This window comes from Lepidochelys kempii, chromosome 9, assembly GCF_965140285.1.
Source record: "Lepidochelys kempii isolate rLepKem1 chromosome 9, rLepKem1.hap1, whole genome shotgun sequence".
NCBI lineage: Eukaryota > Metazoa > Chordata > Testudines > Cheloniidae > Lepidochelys > Lepidochelys kempii.
Window position 1 is genome coordinate 76,121,466 of NC_136388.1, and position 23,283 is coordinate 76,144,748.

General features: G+C 40.5%; 1 protein-coding gene across 1 annotated transcript; it reads left to right on the forward strand.

Annotated features, from left to right (window-relative positions):
• The first annotated feature begins 3,972 nt into the window (after window positions 1-3,972).
• On the forward strand, window positions 3,973-23,283 carry CHMP1B (charged multivesicular body protein 1B). The gene is made up of 8 exons (XM_073360935.2): window positions 3,973-4,196; window positions 10,243-10,340; window positions 13,794-13,940; window positions 16,949-17,017; window positions 17,099-17,206; window positions 19,206-19,249; window positions 20,475-20,547; window positions 21,400-23,283. The coding sequence occupies exons 1-8, from the start codon at window positions 4,181-4,183 to the stop codon at window positions 21,442-21,444; spliced, it is 600 nt and encodes a 199-aa protein (XP_073217036.1). The 5' UTR covers window positions 3,973-4,180; the 3' UTR covers window positions 21,445-23,283.

The following is a 23,283-nucleotide window of genomic DNA, read 5'->3' on the forward strand; positions in this document are numbered from 1 at the left end:
GAGCCAATGGGAAGGCTAGAACTTTTAAAATTGGGGAAAAAAACTTTTCCCTCTGTCTGTTGTTCTCTGGGTTGGAGGGGGATGGAGCAGTAATGCTATAAGCAAAAATGCTGTGCAATATTTGAACCAGGTATGAAAAAGTATCTTCCATACCTAGAAGAAATTATTTGGATAGGGAATGTTTAGTTAGACTCAATCAGGTTTATTTCTTATTTTGGCTTGTGGATCTCCTCTGTGCTAACCCCTGATGCTTTTGTTTGCTTGTAACCTTTAAGCTGAACCCCCAAGAAAGCTAGTTTGTGTGCTTAATTTTGGAATTGCTCTTTTAAAATCTAGCAAATCCTAAATTCCAGATGTATTTTTTTTCCTTATTGTTTTTAATAAAATTTACCCTTTTTAAGAACAGGATTGAATTTTTGGTGTCCTAAGAGGTTTGTGCATGTTGTTTGATTAGCTGGTAGCCACAGCTAATTTCCTTTGTCTTCTTTCTCAGCTCTTCCCCAGAGGGGGTGGTGGTGGTGGTGGAAGGGCTGGAGGGTACCCCACAGGGAGGAATTCCCAAGTGCTCCTTCCTGGGTTCAAAGGGGTTTTTTTGCATTTGGGTGGTGGCAGTGTTTACCAAGCCAAGGTCAGAGAGAACCTGTAACCTTGGGAGTGTAATACAAGCCTGGAGTGGCAAGTATTAATTTTTAGAATCCTTCCGGGCCCCTACCTTCTGCACTCAGAGTGACAGAGTGAGGATTCAGCCTTGACAGCAATTAATAATGTGTTCAGTGAATTTTCCTTTTGTTGTTGAGAAACACTGCTTTTTGCAAATAAAGGCCTTGATCCTACAACTTGCTCCATAAGAATGACTTCAACTGGGCTCTACATAGGTGTCTTCACAGAGCAGTTTACAGGATTGGAGTCTTATTCTTTATAATAATTTCAACTGACAATTCATGATTTGTAGATATGAACATGTGATAATCAAATTCAGTGTTGGCTCGTTATATTGGACCTATACAGGTCACATAGTATTGTTTCTGGTCCCTGTATAGATGACCATAACTCTCATAATAAGCTTTCTGGTGCAAAGATTCACATTTTGAACATGAACTTAACTTTCCAGGAATATTCACTGATATTCAGCTAAAATTAATTGATTCAGATTTTCTGCTGGGGTAAATTGGTGCGGCTCCATTGACTTTAATGGAAGTGTACCATTTTACAGCATCAGAAAATTTGGTCCACTGTTTCCACAAACCTTTCTGCTGGGGAATATGTTCTTGGAAAGCAAACACAGAGGAGTGAAGACAGCCAAAGATAATTCAAAACTTTATTCAAACAAATATCACAAACAATTTTTTCAGGAATTTGTTCATTTGTTATAAATGTGTCTACTTTAGATGCTATTTTTCCAGCATATTCAAATCACATTGTAGAAAATTGCAACAATGGCAAATGTGCTCAAATGCAAAAACTCCATGGCTAGAGAAAATGATGATGTGGGATTTATTTCACAGCAGCACGACCAGTGGAGCTGTCCTTCTTCAGTATAACTTACAAAAATTATGTTTATGGTTAACTTCAATCAGTTACATATATTGTGTTCCATTGCATTTTCATTACACCTGTTCCGTTAGCTATTGGCAGCAGTAGCAGACACATTTATTGTTTAAAGCTTTTACCATATTTTCCCCAGGATATCAGAATTTTCTGTTATTGTCCCATCCATTTTTTAAAAAAGTTACCACTAAAAAGGCATTATAAAAAGATATTACATTTCAAATGAAACACCATATCCTGAAAACAAATAATAACAAATAATTTAGTCCAAATTTGTTCAGCTAATTCTTTTTCCAGACAAAAAATATATACTTTTTCTGGTTACCGTTATATGGTAGCAAAACAAATAAAAGTTTGACTTTTGTAAATGCCTCTCTGATATTGTGAAAATTATAGGTCAAATTCTCAAGTAGTATAAATCAGTATCCCTCAGTTTTAACTTTGCATATTCAGAGTACACCCATTGACACTGATGCACAATGCTAAGTCCAGGCATATGTATCTGCAGTATCGGCATTCTAGATCGCAAGTTCCTCAGACAGAGACCCTTTGATTTTTTTTTCTGTACAGCACCATGTACATTTTTAATGCTATATAATTCGTAAAAAACAAACTCATCGATCTAAGAAGTAGAAACTTTTTAATAAGTATTTCCCATGGACATTAATCATTTAGTCAACCGTGTGTGTGTTTTCTTTTCCCCCTCCCCTTTAAAGGTTACTTACATCTTATTCCACGAAGTATGCCAGTGGCTGTTCTGCATGAAATAGCTGGTGAATTTGAGGCTACTGATGTTCTCTGGGTCTATGAGTACAATTGGCCTAGAAGTGCCCTACATGGCCATAGAATCATTGGGGACCGCAAGGGTCACAGGACATTAGAGCTAAACTGGTTTTGTTTTAAAGTGTGTATCTATTAATTTAACTAGCTTCATAAATAAACAAAATGAGTAAAGCCATTATTTTTAAATGGAAGGTGGATGAGAACAGAAGTAAGGGCAGAAAGATGGTATGTTTTCTAATGATACTGAATGGCATATTTAGAAAGAACCATCACATTAAAGCGAACTCAGCACAACATACCATACGCCTACTATTATCCATGTTACAACAGAACTCCTTTGGATTAGATCCTGCAAGGTGATGAGCGCTCAGGGTTTGATCCCGTGAAGGACTTAAGCCTTTAGGTACATAAAAAGTCCCATTGCCTTAAAATTAAGGAAATGCTTAAGTGCTTTGGTGGATTGGATACTGACTAGAGCTGTGCAAATAACTAATTTTTTTTTTTTTTTGGTTTGCTAGCAGTTCTGTAAAATAAAAAAAGTGTCCATTCAGTGGAAATGCATCCGATGAAGTGAGCTGTAGCTCACGAAAGCTTATGCTCAAATAAATTGGTTAGTCTCTAAGGTGCCACAAGTACTCCTTTTCTTCTGACATATTAAGCAAACTGAAAAGTTGAAAAAATGGTTGCAGGTCAAACAAAACACTGGATTAGACCTGAAATTAATATTTTAATTTTGAGCTTTTAAAAACATTTTTAATAAAATTGAAGGAAATTTTAAAATGAAGTCATTTTGACTAAAACAAATTAAATCTGTCAAAACTAAACTTTAGAGGCACTGTTTGACTAAAATTAATTTGGTGAAAGTGACATGAATTCACAAAATGTTTGTCAACTCAAATCTGCATTTTTTTGTGGAAAAACGTTTGGATGGAAATTTTCACTCCCCTCTAGTCCTGAATGTTCAGTACTTTGCAGGATCAAACCCCAAGAGTTTAGCATCAACCTGCATGGATACTTTTACATTAGGTAACAGCATGAGAAATGGAAGAGGGCCATTACAACAGTGAGTCGATTTCCAATGCCAGGCAGCTTGATGCCCCAGCGAGAGGACTTGCCAGATAAAGTGGAGAGACGGTTAGTACTAGCCAAAAGGCTGACTAGAGGCGACCCCTTCCCTAATTCAAGCTGTAGTTGAGGAAGAGACCTTCAGTCAGGGAAAGAATGGGGAGGCGGCGTAGGGTGTGTGTGGGTTTTCAGTGTTTAAAGTCGCCTGAAAAAAAAAGGGATCCCGCATGAGGTGAGAGCTGCACCTCTGCAACCTCGCTCTACTCAGTTATTCAGGGTGAATGGTGTGAGCGGGGACAGATGGGGAGGGGGCTGTGTGTGTGTGTGCGCGTGTGCCAGCACCGGCGTTGGGGGCACCCAGGTGTGTCAGGGCAGACCACTGGGGGGAGAGGGGACAGCGTGCGTAGTGGGAGGGGGGCTGTCGGGATAGAGCAGGGCGGGGACAGACGCACCAGCGACGCGCGCCCCGGCACCCGCACACCGCCGGGCGGAGGTTTCGCGCGCACCCAGCCCCAGCACGCCAGCCTCAGCGCACTCTCATCCGGGGATCTCCGCTCCGTCTCCTCCCCCCGCGGTGGCGCGCGCGCGTTCCCTCCACCCCACCGCTCAGGCGCCGCCGCCGCCGAAGGGCTCGGAGTCCCGCCCTCCCTGCGCGAGACGCCGCTCGGGGCGGGGAAGGCGGAAGTTGGATCCCAACAACCCCCCGAGAGCCTGGTACCGCTGAGCTGCGGTCCAGAGCGTCCCCCTTCGCCGGCCGGGTCGGGCCCGAGGAGCCGCTGCCGCCATGTCCAGCATGGAGAGTATCCTTTGGGCCGCAGGACAGCGCGCCCGGGAAGGAGGCGCGGGCAGGGTCCCCGAGTGTCTGCAGCCCCGGCCCTGCCCCACACGGGGCCCCAGCAAGATGGGTCCCGGAGAGCTGGCAGGACCCCCTTGGGGAGGAAGGGCCCATTTCCTCCCCCCCGTTCCCCCCCCCGCTGAGAGCTGGGAGTTTCCCCTGGGGGGGGGGAAGGGCCCATCCCCACCCGCTCCCCCCCGCCGAGAGCTGGGGGTTTCCCCTGGGGGGGGGAAGGGCCCATCCCCACCCCACCCGCTCCCCCCCGCCGAGAGCTGAGAGTTTCCCCTGGGGGGGAAGGGCCCATCCCCACCCCACCCCCCGCCGAGAGCTGGGAGTTTCCCCTGGGGGGGAGAAGGGCCCATCCCCACCCCCCCGCCGAGAGCTGGGAGTTTCCCCTGGGGGGGAGAAGGGCCCATCCCCACCCCCCCGCCGAGAGCTGGGAGTTTCCCCTGGGGGGGGAAGGGCCCATCCCCCCCCCCCCCGCCGAGAGCTGGGAGTTTCCCCTCGGGGGAGAAGGGCCCATCACCCTCTCCCCCGCCGCCCCCCCTCGGGGGGAAAGGGCCCTATCGGGGGCGGGGTGGGCTGTCCACTCCTGCCTTTGAGTTGGGGCCTGGCACTGTTGTTGACTGTAAGGACTCCATTGAGTGACAGACACACCAAACCCCTTCCTCACCAGACAGGCGATGGGCTGGCACTGAGCACTGCCATTTGCTAGACTGACAACTTCTCCCACCCCGAAGAGGGGCTGGCTGCATTGCAGGGAGTGGCCTGAACCATGTGACCATTTCTGGGTTCCCATAGCCCAGTGTTTTATTTCAGCATGAAAGCAAAATATTCATTCAAGCCTTGACATGGGCTCAGACCATCTCCTTTTACCATGCCACGCCTGCTGGAGGCATGTGATACAGGGTGGATGTCAAAGCAAGTGCTCAGAGTGCAGTGTTTCATCCAGTTTTGTTTTGATCTTGGAATATGTGGGAAACTGGAAGAATCTTGAAATGATCCATAGTAGAAACTGATAATTTCCTTCATTGTAAGACATGATGAAGGCAATGGTTTAATTATAAACTGCTCATTTTCTCTTAGTACCGTGACAGAAATTGTATTGTTTTATTCTTGGATACAAGCGATTAAAAAAATTAATCCTGATTAATCACGCTGTTTATACAATAATAGAATACCATTTATTTAAATATTTTTGGATGTTTTCTACATTTTCAAATATTGCTTTCAGTTATAACACAGAATACAAAGAACAGTGCTCACTTTATATTATTTTTATTGCAAATATTTGCACTGTAAAAAAACAAAAGAAATAGTATTTTCAATTCACCTAATACAAGTACTGTAGTGCAATCTCTTTATCATGAAAGTTGAACTTACAAATATAGAATTATGTAAAAAAAATTGCATTCAAAAATAAAACAATGTAAAACTTTAGAGCCTACAAGTCCACTCAGTCCTATTTCTTGTTCAGCCAATTGCTCAGACAAACAAGTTTGTTTACATTTACAGGAGATAATGCTGTCTACATCTTGTTCACAGTGTCACCTGAAAGTGAGAACAAGTGTTCTCACGTCACTGTTGTAGCCAGCATCACAAGATATTTACATGCCAGATGTGCTAAAGATTCATATGTCCCTTTATGCTTCAGCCGCCATTCCAGAGGACATGTGTCCATGCTGATGACTGGTTCTGCTCGATAACAATTCAAAACAGTGCAGACCGACAGATTTCATTTTCATCGTCTGAGTCAGATGCCACTGGCAGAAGGTTGGTTTTTTTTTTGGTTTTTTTTTACACTGGGTCGGGTTCTGTAGTTTCCACATTGGAGTGTTGCTCTTTTAAGACTTCTGAAAGCATGCTCCACAGCTCATCCCTCTCAGATTTTGGAAGGAACTTCAGATTCTTAAACCTTGGGTTGAGTGCTGTAGCGATCTTTAGAAATTTCACGTTGGTACCTTTTTTGTGTTTTTTGAAATCTGCAGTGAAAGTGTTCTGAAAATGAACATGTGCTGAGTCATCATCCGAGACTGCTATAACATAAAATATATGGCAGAATGTGGGTAAAATAGAGCCGGAGACATACAGATCTCCCCAAAGAGTTCAATCACAAATTCAATTAACACATTTTTTTTCAACGAGCATCATCAACATGGAAGGATGTCCTCTGGAATGGTGGCCAGAGCATATAGGGGCATATGAATGTTTAGCATATCTGGCACGTAAATACCTTGCAATGCTGACTACAAAAGTCCCATGCGAATGCCTGTTCTCACTTTCTGGTGACATTGTAAACAAGAAGTGGGCAGCATTATCTTCCATGAATGTAAACAAACTTGTTTGTCTTAGCGATTGGCTGAATGAGAAGTAGGACTGAGTGGACTTGTAGGCTCTAAAGTTTTGCATTGTTTTGTTTTTAAGTGCAGTTATGTAATCAAAAAGAAATCTACATTTGTAAGTTGCACTTTCATGATAAAGAGACGGCACTACAATACTTGTATAAAATGAATTGAAAAATACAGAAAATTGGAAAATTGGTGCTGCTGGCAGTCAGGTGCAAGTTTGCCCCATGGACTGAATGGGCATCCCCCAACCCAACCAAGATTGGGGGAATGAAAGTGTGATGTAAAGACACCTTTGCTACTCTCCCTGTCCCTCCACTAAAGTACAGTGCTAAGTGGATATTGATCTGACCCATTACATAAAACAAGTCAGACTTGAAATGGGAAGGGAATCTGAAGAGTGGTAAGATCGAATGGAAGAGAGACCAAAGAGCTGTTCTACGAGCCAGGAATAGTTGAAATGCCATAGCACTCTGGTCATGCCCTATGCCAGAGTCTGAGACAGGGATGACATAGAGCCAGTTACTCTAGCTTTATGTCAATTGGGGTTTTCCTCACACAACAGGAATTGTTAGCTGGATGGATCATTTGGCTTTGAGGCCGTAGCAGGAGCCAGGAATTGGCCTTTTTCTTTTTTTCATTCCTGGTAATGATAAGAAATCATACTTAACGTCCTTTATAAACAAAAATAGAATAAACTTTTCCCTGGTATATAAAATGATCTTACCTTTAACCATTTTTTTTCTATAAGTTTGGCTCAGTAGTATCCTCATCTGTAGTTCTAAGGATGTTGACAAGATGAAATGTTTGAACAGGTTTCTAAATAAATTATGGTGAATATAAGAAGTCTGGTTTCATTTGAGTTATCCTATATTGAGACAAGTACGTTTAAAGGTTGGCGCAAGTGTGCCATGGCATGAAAGAGCTGTGAGGCAACAGATGATGTATTGTGCTATCTGGTGTAGAAACATTGAGAGTAATTGAGGAAGTTTAAAAATAAAATCCTGGTGTGTGTCACAATGACTCAAAGCCATCGATTTAAGGAAGTGATGTAATACTTTACATGGTCGTTCTGATCATTGACCTGAGCTGGATTGTAGTTGGCAACCTATAGATGAAATACTTTATAGCATATTATCAGTTCCTAGGCCGGGGATCTCAAACACGCGGCCCGTGGGGTTATTTTCTGAGGCCCGCCAGCTCCCCACAGCCACCCTATCCCCCCAGCGTTTACCTAGAGCGGCTCCGGCCTGGCCCAGCGCGCACCGGGGACAGGGCAGGCTCCCTGTCTGCCTGCCCGCCCTGCCCCCGCGCCGCTCCGGGAAGCGGCCGGGACCTGGGGAGTGAGGGCACAGGGGTCTGTGTGTTGCCCTGGCCGTGCCTCCGGGTACCTCCCCCAAAGCTCCCATTGGCCGCTGTTCCCCATTCCCAGCCAATGAGAGCTGTGTGGGGCGGTGCCCGGAGGTGGGGCCAGGGCAACACAGAGACCCCTGTTGTCGTGTTGTCCCGTCCTGCCTGCCCTGCCCCCGGTGCGTTCTGGGCTGGACCCGCACCCCTCCTGCACCTGAACCCCCTGCCGCACCCCTTCTGCACCCCGACCCCCTGCCCTGAACCCCCTGCCGCACTCTGCACCCCTCCTGCACCCTGACCCCCTCCTGCATCCTGAGGCCATTGAGTAGAAGTAGAACAAGTTTTATCTTTATACAAACACCTTATTTTAACTGTTAATCTTCGTTTGTAGAACAAGTGTCTTAATGGTGTAATAAACATGTTTTAAGTGGCCTACAAAGGATTTTTTTTTTTAAAGTAAGCTTGGTCCCTTTTTTTGCTGCTATGATGATGATGCAAAAAGAAGATCTGTAATGGCTTTCGTTAAATGCTTCACTCCCCTCCCCCTCCGTTTGAGTTTTTCCTTAGAAATATCAGGAATATAAAGTCTAGTTTTTCCCTTGTTTTGTTGGAGGGCACTTGAGAGAAATAAAAATATTTGAGCTCCACAACTCAATTGACAAGTGTTTTTAAAAACAAACAAACAAAAGAAACAAACATGAACGTGTTAAAGATTCTTTTACTTAAAATATTAGACATGGAAGCTAAATAGGTGTCGACAAAAACAAAACAATTTTAACCACTCTGATTAAATCTCCCTTCTCTTTTTGTTCCCACTGTTTTCATTCTCTTGTGATGTCTGTCTTCCAGCCCAGTCAGGACCTAAAATGCAAATGTAAAAACAAACAGAATGCTTTTCTTGGTGGAGAAATTTTTCAGGCCTTTTTTACACATCAGAAACAAAGAAAGTACAGCTATCTTTTTTTCCTTTGCAGCTCACCTTTAATTGGATTTATGATTTAATCAATATTCCCATGATGTTCAAACTTTAAATATGTGATGGTACAGTGACATTGTAGGGCCTTGCACACCAAACTTATACACCTCTCTATTACAAAAGTGAGTCATCATGATGAAGTCAGTTGTTAAATCTTTTTTTCATATTCACCTTCAAGCCAGGGTCATCTATGCAACTTTGATGCAGAGTGTGTGGTTTGGGGGGGTGAAATCCTACAGTTCTCCAGAAAATTATCATTGCATTAATGTTTAGCCTAGTTAACATTTGGTATTAACAAAGAAAAGATTGTTCACTAGTGGTCAGTGGGCCAACTGATGAGTGGATGTTAGGGTGAAGAATTGCATAGAAATAATACACACATGGTTTCAGAAAAATCATTCTTTGCCTCCTAAAAGGAAAATATTCATCCTTCCAGGGACTTATAAACATTTATTTATACCAGAGAACAATTTCTTATTTACATGTGATGAATTTTTTATATTTGGTTAGTAGGGTACTTATGGGCAATGGTATTCCATTAAACAGCACATGTGACAAAATGATCTATTGTCATCTAGTAAGAGTAAAGAATTTATAACTGAAGGATGTTGTAAAGCCTCACCTTGTCCTGGCCAGGTTTTATAGCACATATGATGGGTAAGATTTCTAATTTTTCTCCCTACCTGATAGGGAGATGGGTGAGCTGAAAAAGAGTGTCATGGTAGCTTTGTTTTTCATCTCAAATTTGCCATAATTTTAAGCTGAACCTTTTTGATTTTTCTCTGTGGGTTTGTGGCACCATAGCATTCCTTGGAGCAGGAGGTAGCATCCTAGGGTTTTGAAGTTAAAACTATATAGATGTTGTGTGAATGCTAGGGATGGAATTTTCAGAAGTGCTTAGCGTTGCGACGACTCTGCTCCCTTTGAAGTCCATGTTAAAACTATCATTCTCTCCAGATTCCCAGGACTTCAGAATCACCCTATCTGTATGCACACATGTTCTAAAGACCAGCATTTTTTATTCCTGTTAACTACTTGAATTGGGTCTTTCATCAAAGTAAGCTAATTTTGATTCTGAACTTGTTTTTAAAAAAAGTGTCCAAACTATGGTTTTAAGCTAAGATGACAAAGGAACATGGGCAATGTAAAATTAAAAAGAACAAAAAACCGCATCTTTGTTTGCTCAGTTTCATGCAAATTAAAGGGGCTGACCTACCAATAGTAAAATTTGCAGAAGGAAATACAGTATGCATGTAGTGGGCTACTAAATTCAACGGAAAGTGACATGTTCATATTTTAAGTATTGCTAGTATTTTGTAGATCCTTAATATGCATTGCAGAACACCTGTTTAACTTGAAGTTTGCTGCCAAAGAGCTCAGCAGGAATGCAAAAAAATGTGATAAAGAAGAAAAGATTGAAAAGGCTAAAATTAAGAAGGTAAGTAATGAAACCACATTGTGTGTATATACTTAATTTTTATATTTTATGTGAGGCAGGTCCTTAACTTGTACTTTGTAATGGTTTTCCTGGTGTGCATTGTAATAAAACAGGAAGCGTATGTAGATTGGCAACATACTATGTCCTATTGGCTGTAACATATTTGTGACTGGGGCCTGGTCTACACTACACAGTAAGGCAGCTTATGTCAGCCTAATTATGTCAGTGTCTGCAATACAGCCTTGGTCCTACCAATGTAAGGCCTGGTCTACATTAGGGGGGAGGAGGAGGATCGGTCTAAGTTATGCTTCACGTAGCTGAAGTCGACATACTTAGGTCTACTTACTGCAGTGAAGACACCACGGTAAGTTGACGGCTGATGCTCTCCCATTGACTCCACCTGCACCTTTTGCCCTGGTGGAGTACTGGAGATGACGGGAGAGCGCTCGGTGGTCGATTTATCACATCCAGACTAGATGCAATAAATCAACCCCCGCTGGATCGATCGCTGCAGTGGGTAATGTAGACAAGCCCTAAGTGCCCTACTACACCAACATAATAACTCCACCTCCACAAGAGGCATATGTCAGTGTAGTTAGTGATGCGGTGTCTGTAGACACTGCAATCCTTACATTGGCTGTTGGCTGTAAGTAATTACTGCAGTGGCTATAAGTCAGCCTAACCTACATCAATTTAAGATTGTAGTGAAGACATACCCTTTGTCATAGTATTTTTTATATTCTTAAAATATTGTACATATTTGTTAACGCTGAAATGGAATGTTTCATAACTTTTTCTTCAAAATATGTATGCTGTGTTCTTGTAGTGCAGTTAATTTTTTCCTTGACAGTGTTTCTCTAAATTATCTTAATGTTTATCATATACTATTAAATGTGACCTGTGAAGAAGATTTTTAAAATAGGGTTCATATCCTTTTGCTGCTTAAAGTTAGCCTGAAGTTTTTCTGCTTGTTGTAACCTTTTCAATAAAAGGAACATCAACTTCTGGAGATCTTTTTGAGCATTTTATGTGGACTGAGCGGTCCCACAGTCCTTATTTGAAGTGCTAGGAGTGTTGACTCTTCAATAAAACCTCTGTTCTCCCAAGTGCATGTTACGTATTGGTTTTAAATAGGTCTTGAGGAAAGCTTTAAATGGTCTGGCTAAAAACTCAAAGTTTAGTTGCTCTGCTTTTAGTTTCTGGTCTCGTATCATAATTCCATTAATTTTCCAGTCCATAAAATTAAAGTGAGACAAGCTGAATTTCAGATGAAAGAAATAAGTGCAGGAAAACCTTTCAGGACTTCTTAATATTGTAAAGAAGCAAAAAGGACACAAACCCATTTTTGTCCCATTTCTAACTCCCCTTTAAAATGTAGTATAGAATGATGAACTAGATTAATACATTATTTTTAGAAGTTGACTTTTTTTCTTGTTGTTTACAGTCCTGTGACAATACAAAGAAACAGTTAAAGACATGTTAAAGATAAATTTCACTTAACATCTGAACGTGTGTTTTGTACTAAAGTTGTGTGTGTTTGTGTATCGGATTTTCTCAGTACTGTACTAAATACTAGTCTTGCAAACTCACTTGGGATCTGAAACTTACTGTGAATTCTTTTCTGGTATATCTAGCTTAAGGTATTATATCACTTCACATTATCATAGAGCACCTTCCATGTAAAATCAATAGAGAAGTCCCAAATGGACTTCATGGAGTCTTTGGCACTTCTTCCAATTTGAGGTAAAAACTTTGCTTTGGGTAGAGTTTTTAATTTTCATTTAAAATTATTTACCTTTTTTAGGTTGATTTTTTTGAGAATTTAAAAAATTTTTTTTAGTTAGTTGGGTGTTTTGGGTAGAAAGGAGTGTCAGTGTTGACTGTTCATATGGTGGAAAGGCCTTTTCAAAGAGGAAGGTTTTTTAGTGTTTCCTAAAGTCTCTGGCTCATTATTAGTAATAGATCTTGCTTACTAAATTCTGCCTCTTCAATGCAGATTACATGGATATAACTGAGGGCAGAATTTGATCTTTCAGTTTGAATTTAATTGTCAGTTCTGTTGACCTATGAGAATAATAAGGAATGGAGTCCAACTTCCTATTTCATTGCTGCTGGACTGGCTTTTTTGTTATTGGGAGACTCTTTTAATCTCCAAGCAGAGACTTTCTTTTCCCTGTTTGACACAGGTAACATGAATTATGGGAGCCAATACCTTGACTTCCAGCTCTGCCTTTGCATTTCTCTGCAGTAGTTTTCTCATAACTAAAAGAACAGTGTTAAGGTTAACCTGTAATGTTGGGTTATAATGATAGGATTAATGTGTTTGCAGTGCTTTGAATATCTAAAGCACTTCATGTACACTGGGTTCTGCTTATTAGCAACTTATTGTTATCCAAGAGTGGCCAACAAGGGAAAGGCATGGTTTTGGGGCTGCAGCTAGGGAAGGAAGCACTGGGGCAAGCAACCTTTGCCTGCCTGTAACTGGTGCTCAGCATTCCCAGAGCTTCCTTCTGTGGCTGCAGCCCTGCAAACCTGGCTGTGGGGCTACAGCCTGGGGAAGGGAGCTCTGGGATGTGCTGAGAGCAGGGTGCAATCAGAGCATGCAGGGGGAGGTAGGTACCATGCCACACTAGGGGACCTCAGCACCCCCACTCCCCATGAAAAGCCCCAGCATCTGCTGCTACCCTGCCTGCAGCATCCCCTCTCAGCCCGCAATGACAGGAGATCCCATTGGGTGGGGATGTGGGTGCTGCAGCCCTTTACCTTCGGTGTGGACAGTGGATCCCTGGCCACAGGCAGGTTTGTAGGATTTCCCTTACCCCATAAACCTGCCTGCAGCCAGGGTCTTTCTTCCAAAAAAATAAAGTTGTTACTAAATGGCCTGCCTGTTGCCAGTATCCGAATCCTGTTAACCTTAAAATCAATGGGATGGGATTGGTTCCTGGCAAAATGTTGCTGTTAAAAGTTGTTACTATATGGATTGCTGTTAAGTGGCATCCACTATATACACAATGAGGGAGAGATACTTTTTGTTCTGATTTCATAAACAGAAAGATACTGTAATGAGGTATACTTATTCATCTTAACACTTACTTGTTTTAGTAGCACTAGAAGTATGAATTTTGATGAAAAACTGGGTGCTTAATGTATTTTAAAGGTTAGATATTTGTGAGCATATAAATCCAGAATGCTACTCCATAATACATCTGTTTCATAAACTTACTGGTATTGAGGCTCTGGGAAGTAGCTGAAAGTTTCAGGCATACTTTCATATGCATAGAAGACGCTATCTAGTTCACATCCAAGTCAATTACAATCTTTCCGTTGACTTGAATGGGAGTTGAATTGACCTAGAGTTCACTTGTTTTGCAAGTGTAAGTTTTTTGAAGTCTTACCGCTGCTGGGTAATTATTGCTAAGAAGGGTTAGCAATAGTTTGCTTTTATTTAAACAGGCAATCCAGAAGGGTAATACTGAAGTTGCAAGAATACATGCAGAAAACGCAATCCGACAGAAGAATCAAGCAATCAATTTCTTGCGCATGAGTGCCAGGGTAGATGCAGTAGCAGCAAGAGTTCAAACTGCAGTAACAATGGGCAAGGTAAGCATGTTTTCATACTTCCATATATAAACTACAGAAAGATAAGGCCCCTGATTCTCCTTTAAACTGTCTTAATTCTATCCCTAAAACAGTGAATTAGTAAGCTTACTGGGATGGCTTGGCAGTCTTCAACTATGGCCCACAGTAAACTAAACTGTGTATGAAGCATTGGCCTGTGAGAATTATGAATTAATTAGTTGGGTTAATGCCACCATCCTTCATATGGTATTGATGCCATTGTTGCATGTTTCTCCTAGTACTCACAGGAAACAAATGTTTCCTATTAGCTAACCAATGTCTTGTGTCACAAATTTTTAAAGATAACTGTCCCTTCCATTTTACAAGTAGATGCACTTGATAAATTGATTTCTTGTGGGTTTCCAAAAAGGCATATAGAAAGTATTTGTTTTGATCTACTATGGAGTATGCAAAATAGCTATGTAACAATAGTTTAGAATCTTTTAGACACAAGTACACTTACCTTTTATGGTCCCAGCTCACAATGACCTGTCTAGTGACCGCATTTTTAAAATAGACTGTCAAGGATATTTCTGCAGTCCTGTTACTTTAGTTTACAATCTTATTAGGTAGCATTTGGGTGGGAGATCCAAGGAAATTGTAAGTACTGTAGGAAATTAATTAAATGGATTTTTTACCTGTCTGTACTGAATCAGTGCCCTGCAGCCCATTTTGTAGCATCGCTATCTTTAAGATGAGAAATTAAATGGAGATCCTGAGCATCTATGGTCAGTAAAGATGCTATGGTATGAAGTAGTGATGTTATTCCTTGTTTATACTGTTGAAAATAAGTGGCTTAGAAAAACCTTTTAAGGTAAACATGCCATGTAACCTAAATTCCCTGTGCAGTTTGTCATATGCTGTTTTTGTTTTTTCTTACTGTTGTGCAATGTTCCTCTTCACTGTTAAATACTCCAGATATGGCTACACTTCAAATATATAAGAATTATTTCATCTGCCATTGAAGTATGTAACAGTTATCTTTTGGAAGAAAAGGAACATGAGATTATTATTGCGGCCCAAAGGCCTGAAAAGCTTCTTTAAAAATTAGTTTTTTAAAGATTCGTGGGCTTGTTTGTGGTGGCCTTGTTTTTATTGCATCCTGTTGTATTAATTTAGATAGACTATATGGGCTCAAAGATTTAAAGGTGTTAACATGTCCAATATTAAACAATGTTAAACAGAGTTTGGTGTACAGAGACCTAAGCCTGCTTCATACCATGCAGACACACCACTACAGTTTAAAAAAACAACTATTCAAAAGAAACAGAAAAGTAGGAAAATCAGCTGAAGCATTTGAAATGTAAAGTATTAAGTAAGGTTTTTATTTTAATGTGCCTTGTTTCCTTTCCCTGTGTCTGGAGAGAGTTTTGAAAGGAAATAAACCCTTTGTTGGAAAGTCTTTTGGATGATATTAAAAATGATGATAACTCTCCTTTTTAGGGAAAAGAGGTTTTAGGCTGTGTCTACGCTGCTACTTTTAGCACTAAAACTTTTGTCATTCAGGATTGTGAAAAAACACCCCCCGAGCAACAAACGTTTTAGCGCTGAAAAGCGCCTGTATAGACAGTGTGGCTCCCGGCGATAAAGCGACCACCGCCTGTTCGGGGTGTTGTTTTTTTACCGCCAGGAGAGCTCTTCCCCGGCGATAAAGTGTGTCTACACTGGCCATGTCACAGTGCCGCTGCAACAGTGCTATAACATGGGTAGTGTAGACATACTCTTAGTTGAGAGGATCCTGGAGCTGTTGATGCTGTTAGTCTGATCCTGCTTCCTTTAAGACACAGAAGACAAACACACACAGGGAAAACAAAACATTAAAGATAGAAACTGCAGTTTCTGTCTCTGGTGTTGACTTTTGCTTGCATCCTCATTGCTGGAAAAACATGCACAGCCGAAGGTCTTATCAAGGCCTGGCAAACTTGTACCAGCAGTGGGCTGTGTAGGGCATCACATTTAGCTGATTCTTTCTGGTCACAGACTGACAGCAGTGTTGTGAAATGTGTAGTCTTGGCCTGCTAAGCCAGAATCTTATTAGTCAGAAGGGGAAAGGGAGGCTAAGAAAGAGAAGAAATAAGGTGGAGAAAAGGAGACAGGAGTGGGGGAGATTAGGGTTGACCGTCTCACATCCTGGGTGGCATTTGGAAGTTAGCTGGAGACAGTGGAGGTGACAGTGTCATCTGAGTCCCTCTCTTTTGGGCCTGGTGTGGTCAGGACAGTGAAAGCCCAGTGGTATGACAGTAACTCCTGGGGTTCCAGGAGATAGTGGGAGTGGCAGCCATGATGATAAAGCTCGCTCCTTCCCCTTCTCTCGTCTTTGTCAGTCAGCATCTACATCCCTCACGTCCCCATGTCTCTTTTTGAGGACACCAAAAGGAATCAGTGGATGGAATAGCCCATCCTCTCATTATTTTGTTCACTAATTAGGCCTAATTTCCAAGACTGACAACTTTGGTCCATTGGTTTCATGTTTACCAAGTATGAATTTAACGCAGAGCTTGAGTTATATTAGTAGACCTTTTTGTTGAGAGTAACTCAGTCTGTTGGTCTCCCTTTTACATCTTTTACCCTCAAAATTCATTTGTTAGGCTGTTTTGACATGTTCTGAATTTTTATCCACTTTCTCACCGTTACTCACGGCCGGCGTAGGCTTACTAGACCCCAGTTATCACTACAAACATAACTCAAAAAATGCTATATAGATTTCAGTTCCCTGTTGTTTGTGAAATGTCTTTATTTCTAGAGATTCAGCCCAGAGCATTTTTTTTACAGCTAAACTGTAAACTTCTGAAAAGGAGGGTTTATTTACAGTAAAAAGCTGATAGACCTGAAAACAGCTGTGTAACACCACTATTACAAAATAGTAAAGTTCTTTGGACAGAGATGAGAACAGACAAGTTTACTTAAAAACAGAAGGGGTTAACCAAACTAATGATTGTTTATTATGTGATTTTGTTATAGGTTTATATCTTTTACTTTATCTTTTTTAGGTAACAAAGTCAATGGCAGGCGTAGTTAAATCTATGGATGCTACATTGAAGAGCATGAACCTGGAAAAGGTAGACATACATTTAATTTGGAATTCAGAGGTATAAACTCAGTTTTATACTTTTGCTCTGACAGTATTTGTTTATCTTCAGATATCTGCCTTAATGGACAAATTTGAGCATCAGTTTGAAACACTGGATGTTCAGACGGCACAGATGGAAGACACAATGAGTAATACTACTACGTTAACAACACCACAAGTAAGAATAACTGATATTGCAGCAAGTAAAATACCATGTCACTCAACTGTACACAGACATTATCACTTTCTCTTCTATACCTTCTGCATTTTGAAAGATATAACAGGAGTAGGGGCATTCTCAGTTTAACTTGAGAAATATTTGTGCTACCTTGTGAGCAAAAGAATAGTTTGAGCTGCTAAATGCTCCGATACAAAATGTACATAGAATCATAGAATATCAGGGTTGGAAGGGAACTCAGGAGGTCATCTAGTCCAACCCCCTGCTCAAAGCAGGACCAATCCCCAATTAAATCATCCCAACCAGGGCTTTGTCAAGCCTGACCTTAAAAACTTCTAAAGAAGGAGATTCTACCACCTCCCTAGGCAACGCATTCCAGTGTTTCACCACCCTCCTAGTGAAGAATATTTTCCTAATATCCAACCTAAACCTCCCCCACTGCAACTTGAGACCATTACTCCTTGTCCTGTCCTCATCTACCACTGAGAATAGTCTAGAACCATCCTCTCTGGAACCACCTCTTAGGTAGTTGAAAGCAGCTATCAAATCCCCCCTCATTCTTCTCTTCTGCAGACTAAACAATCCCAGTTCCCTCAGCCTCTCCTCATAAGTCATGTGTTCCAGACCCCTAATCATTTTTGTTGCCCTTCGCTGGACTCTCTCCAATTTATCCACATCCTTCTTGTAGTGTGGGGCCCAAAACTGGACACAGTACTCCAGATGAGGCCTCACCAATGTCGAATAGAGGGGGACGATCACATCCCTCGATCTGCTTGCTATGCCCCTACTTATACATCCCAAAATGCCATTGGCCTTCTTGGCAACAAGAGCACACTGCTGACTCATATCCAGCTTCTCGTCCACTGTCACCCCTAGGTCCTTTTCCGCAGAACTGCTGCCTAGCCATTCGGTCCCTAGTCTGTAGCTGTGCATTGGGTTCTTCCGTCCTAAGTGCAGGACGCTGCACTTATCCTTATTGAACCTCATCAGATTTCTTTTGGTCCAATCCTCCAATTTGTCTAGGTCCCTCTGTATCCTATCCCTGCCCTCCAGCGTATCTACCACTCCTCCCAGTTTAGTATCATCCGCAAATTTGCTGAGAGTGCAATCCACGCCATCCTCCAGATCATTTATGAAGATATTGAACAAAACCGGCCCCAGGACCGACCCCTGGGGCACTCCACTTGACACCGGCTGCCAACTAGACATGGAGCCATTGATCACTACCCGTTGAGCCCGACAATCTAGCCAACTTTCTGCCCACCTTATAGTGCATTCATCCAGCCCATACTTCTTTAACTTGCTGACAAGAATACTGTGGGAGACCGTGTCAAAAGCTTTGCTAAAGTCAAGAAACAATACATCCACTGCTTTCCCTTCATACATGGTATGTATACTGTCTCAAGCTCCCCTTTTACAACTAATGTGTTTGAGTGGTGGTATAGCATGACATTTTTTGCCTTTCCTTTGAAATTTATGGAACTTTTGACTAACTTTTAATAAACATTTTTAGTCAAACATACCGACATCAGCTATATCACAATTAAAAAAGCATGGTTCCAAAAGAGTAAAATAGTTTTTGTTTGAAGGATTATATAAAGAAGTCTGCTATGGGGGAAGATGCTTCCTGTGCCCTGATAAAGGAATTATTTCATAATTTGTCATGACTATAGTAACATTTCTGTAGTTGTGATATTCAAGTAGATGTGATTTGTCCAGTCAAGGTTAGACTTAATCATATTTGGAAATATTACAGATCAGTAATTGAACTTGGAGAGCTGATATGCATGGCAGCCATTGTATGAGATGTGCTCCTTGTATTCTGAATTCCTGTAGCTCCCTCTAGTGGTGCAGACTATAAACGTTCAAAATCCGCAGATGCTCCTTTCTAAATCAGTTTTATTAAGACAGTAGAATTTTTGCTCATTACAAATGATACTGTTAATCTTATATTAAATACAATAACAGAAACTGATTCAGTTTTGATTTCCTGTTTTAGAACCAAGTGGATACGCTTCTACAGGAAATGGCAGATGAAGCAGGGTGAGTATGTAATATAAAAAATATTGAAAAGTAGTAATATTTGTGTATCTTAAGGGAAATCGCATCTGGCTCTTACACTTGATTTTAATTAAATTAACTATCAGATTTCCCTCACTACAAATGTGCTAGTCTTGTGGAACTAAATAATCCAGTGGCTGTATATATGCTGAGCTTTCACCTCTAGATATCATGGCTCAAATCTTCATGAGTGAAAATGGATTGAGATTATAAACCACCACGTGGTTTTGGCATGATTATTTATGCTAAAGTCTAGAACTAGAACAGCTAATTTCTGTCATAAAATCACTTTACAGAAATGGACCATGCTGAGATAGTTAAACCTCTTTATACATGCATGAAGTGCACCCTAGATAGGTTTAACTATCTCAGCATGATCCATTTCTTTATAGTGATCTTACAATAGAAATGAGTGAGGGCAAGGCTACATAACATTTTAAAGTACAAATGTTTAACACTATTGTGCTGTCAGCCTTTAAAAAGGCAGTGAGGGGCATCTGGTTTAATACTAAAAAATGTTTGAGCCCAGGATAGTGCAACTAGGTGATCAGTCAATTCTGCTTTTTTATATACTGTATATCTAGTTTGTTTAATTTGAGTTGATAGAATTGCCAGTGATAGCAGGGGACTGGACTTGATGACCCAGGAGGTCCCTTCCAGTCCTTTGTCCTGTGTTCCCCTTACACCCCTTTCATGCCTTCTTTGTAAGGCAGGAGCTGGTGTTACTGCTTTGTTGCCATAAATCCACTGCCCCATGAGCACGAAAACAATGTCCCTGCTGCTGGACTGGGCTTTGCTGGGGATAAGGGAGGGATGGAGAATTAGTGCACCATACTACTACTGGGTTACCTTTATTTGACAGATTTTGTATTAAAACTGTGATGTTAGAATTTGATACCTTATTACCAGTCTGAGCCCTGCTTAATCCATTGGTACTATCCAAAAGCATCCCCAGTAAACAGAAATTTTGTTAATTGTCCCAGAAATTATTGCTGTTAACTGTTAGACAATCTCTTTGCTTGGTGATCACCCCGCTTTCCTAATCAAGCTTGGCTAATTAACTGGAGTACAAAGTACCAGGTTGTATTTGAGACACTGATGGCCACACACTATATAGAACACTATTTGTCAATTAATGTGCACCTTGCTGCGGTCAGTTGCTATATTTATTTTTGTGATATATATTTGTCTATGTTTTTAATTGTAGCCTTGATCTGAACATGGAACTACCGCAGGGGCAAACTGGTTCTGTTGGCACAAGTGTTGCTTCAGCAGAGCAGGTAAATATTGCTTTGTAATTTTTCTAATCATATGTCACGTTTATGTAGAAGGGTTACTATTGTATGTGATATTTAAAATTGAAATTTATTTGCAAACTTCCAGGACCATATAATAAATTAGTTTTATTTTTATCAAAATAAATGCAGTGTGTAATTAAAATAAGGTTTACTTGCAGGCATAAGGTGTTTGTGTTTCAATGAGTCTACAAGTTGTGCACATACTTTAACTTTTCCCCTGTTCACTAACTGGGGCATCCAGTGTATATACTGGGTCAGGTCCTCTTCTCTTGCTAAGGTCCCCTACGTTTCTGAAGTAGGGCAAAGGGGCCTTAAATTAGCTCTGAATGAGCAGCTCAGGATTCCTCTGTTCCTGCGCAAATCCTCAGCAGAGGTAAAACTGGCATAGCTGTTAACACCCCTTGCTCTGGCGGAGGAAGATTTGAGGGGCTTAGCTTTTAGAGTAATGTGCTTCAGTGATCCTGCATTGGTGAATGATCCTTTAGGGCAAAGTATGTTAGATGGCAGTTCCAGCTTGCACTAAGGTCTGATTTGGCCATTGGCTGGTTCTGGGAATGGCAGAGGTACAAGGTGGTGTAGAGCCACCATCCTACTTCAACTTCTCATCCATGTTGAGCTTGGTTCATTTGAGGATGCAACCAAATGACTCAGTTACAGTGGAGTCAATTAACACTTGTCTCCTAGAAATGCAAATTCTTATCTGGCTCTTGCTTCTGTCTTATTTACTGTTGTGTTTGTGGTGTGACCTTGGATAGTACAAGTCTTTGCATTTATCTTTTATTTTAAAACTAATACATACTAATGAATATAACTTTTTATTCTGACGTTCTGCAGGATGAACTGTCACAGAGACTGGCCCGCCTACGTGATCAAGTTTAACTTAAGTAGTCAAAGCTGCGGATCTCTGTATATGTTTCCAAAGCATTCACTATGTATACCTCTTACGCTGTATGCAGTATCCCCTGAATGTCTAAATATTTGTATTATATGATACTTCACTTTTGGCTTGCTGTCCTTTCTAAATACATTAAGAAATTCAAAGATATCACAGCCCTTTAATGTTTTTCTAGGTCTGTACAGTACATTTTGAAGTTGGGGGTATATTTTTGCAATTATCTTTTCACAGAACCAAGCTAAAATTCTAAGTCAACTAATAATGTTGGCTCATTCTAGTTGAAGGAAAAGCTGAACACTAATAACATGATATATAATATTTTAAATTATAAAGTGGGTTTTTTAGATTATGAAAAACATGTACAGTTGGGGAACTGATGCATGCAATTCAGATGATGGTTGCAGTTGACTTGCTTACACAGCAAAATTCATGGAATACACAGATGGACGTGTTGTCTTTGTTAATAAGCATATTAAAACATATAGTCGGACTTGAATCTGGTTTTATGGTCTTTTAAAACTACATTACTTGCAGAGCAACTTAATGGGCCGGTTAAAAATTCGCTACCAAAAGCTGTTTTCACCTAACTGGGAACTTGTATAGTACCGTCACTTCAGTACGGGAGGAATACAATTTATTTTTCAATATTTTTGTCTAGATTGTTTGATATATGTATATTAGTCAAGCAAAGTGACTTCATATTACGTTGAGTAAAGCATGCATGTTAAAATATTTTTGAACTGTCATCCTTGTATTCTGTAAGAATATAGACTGCATTTTGCAGATGTAACACCAACACACTTCGTAATGTTTTTGCTATGATAGGTGATAGCCTATTTTAGACTTTACTATCCACTTCGAAAGTAAACCAATTCAAATATTTTCTTGCTTACTATGAACTTCAATCTAATGTTGTCAGAAGTATCAAACTCTTCATGTAGTCCTAATTCACAGAAATAATTAGAAAAATTTCTAGTTAGAACTACCTGTGATGTTATGAAAAACAATGATTTATGCCAAAAAATTACTCTTCAGATTTTTTTAAAAAAAACCTCTGTACTTAGGCTCCTAATGACTTTATAGCTTCTTTTGTTGTAGTGACACCTCTTCATTACAATAAGCTATAGTGAGGTTTATTCGATTTTTAGAAGTAGTTTTTTACTGACAGACATGCAGGGTGTCACATAGCTGTGGTCTTTCTAATGTTGCAAAAATCTTTATATAATTCAAACAGGATTTCTCTGTAAATATATAAGTATATAAACCCATCCTGAAAACCCAATACATTTATGAAATTGTTCAGATAACAAAGGTATTCCAAGTACAGTTAGAGGCTTTCACAAGAGGATACATAACTGAGCATTCAGTGTCCATACAAAATATTCTTCACTGAGAATAAGGTTATATTTCAGTGAAGAATAGTTAAGTCTGCATGCAATAAGGTAAACTGCTGTTGATCAAAGCAACAATCTTGGATCCATAGGTTTCTTGGGATGTACTTGCTAAAACACTGAAAGCTTACTGACTTTGAGATAGTCCACCAAGTGGTATTTTCATCTTATTAAAACAGTCCTCTTAGTCATCTATATAAAGTACAGTTTATAGTCCTAGGTTGTTGATTTTGAGATCAAAGCAGGGAAAAATCATTCCTGGAATATGGATTGATCTTTATTTTCCATGAATAAATTATTTTGGCTGTCTAATGGTTATCAATTTTGATGTGTATCACTTGCTGTAATGTTAATGCATTGTATATATTTATCAAACTGTGAATGCCTCCAATTTGAATAATTAAAATAGGAAACAGATGGTTTTTAATCTAA

Bases quoted from the DNA above. Each gene is read 5' to 3' on its own strand.
- CHMP1B (XM_073360935.2), top strand. The intron at 10,341-13,793 runs GTAAGTAATGAA...TTATTTAAACAG, and splicing joins AAAAGGCTAAAATTAAGAAG to GCAATCCAGAAGGGTAATAC. The intron at 13,941-16,948 runs GTAAGCATGTTT...TATCTTTTTTAG, and splicing joins CTGCAGTAACAATGGGCAAG to GTAACAAAGTCAATGGCAGG.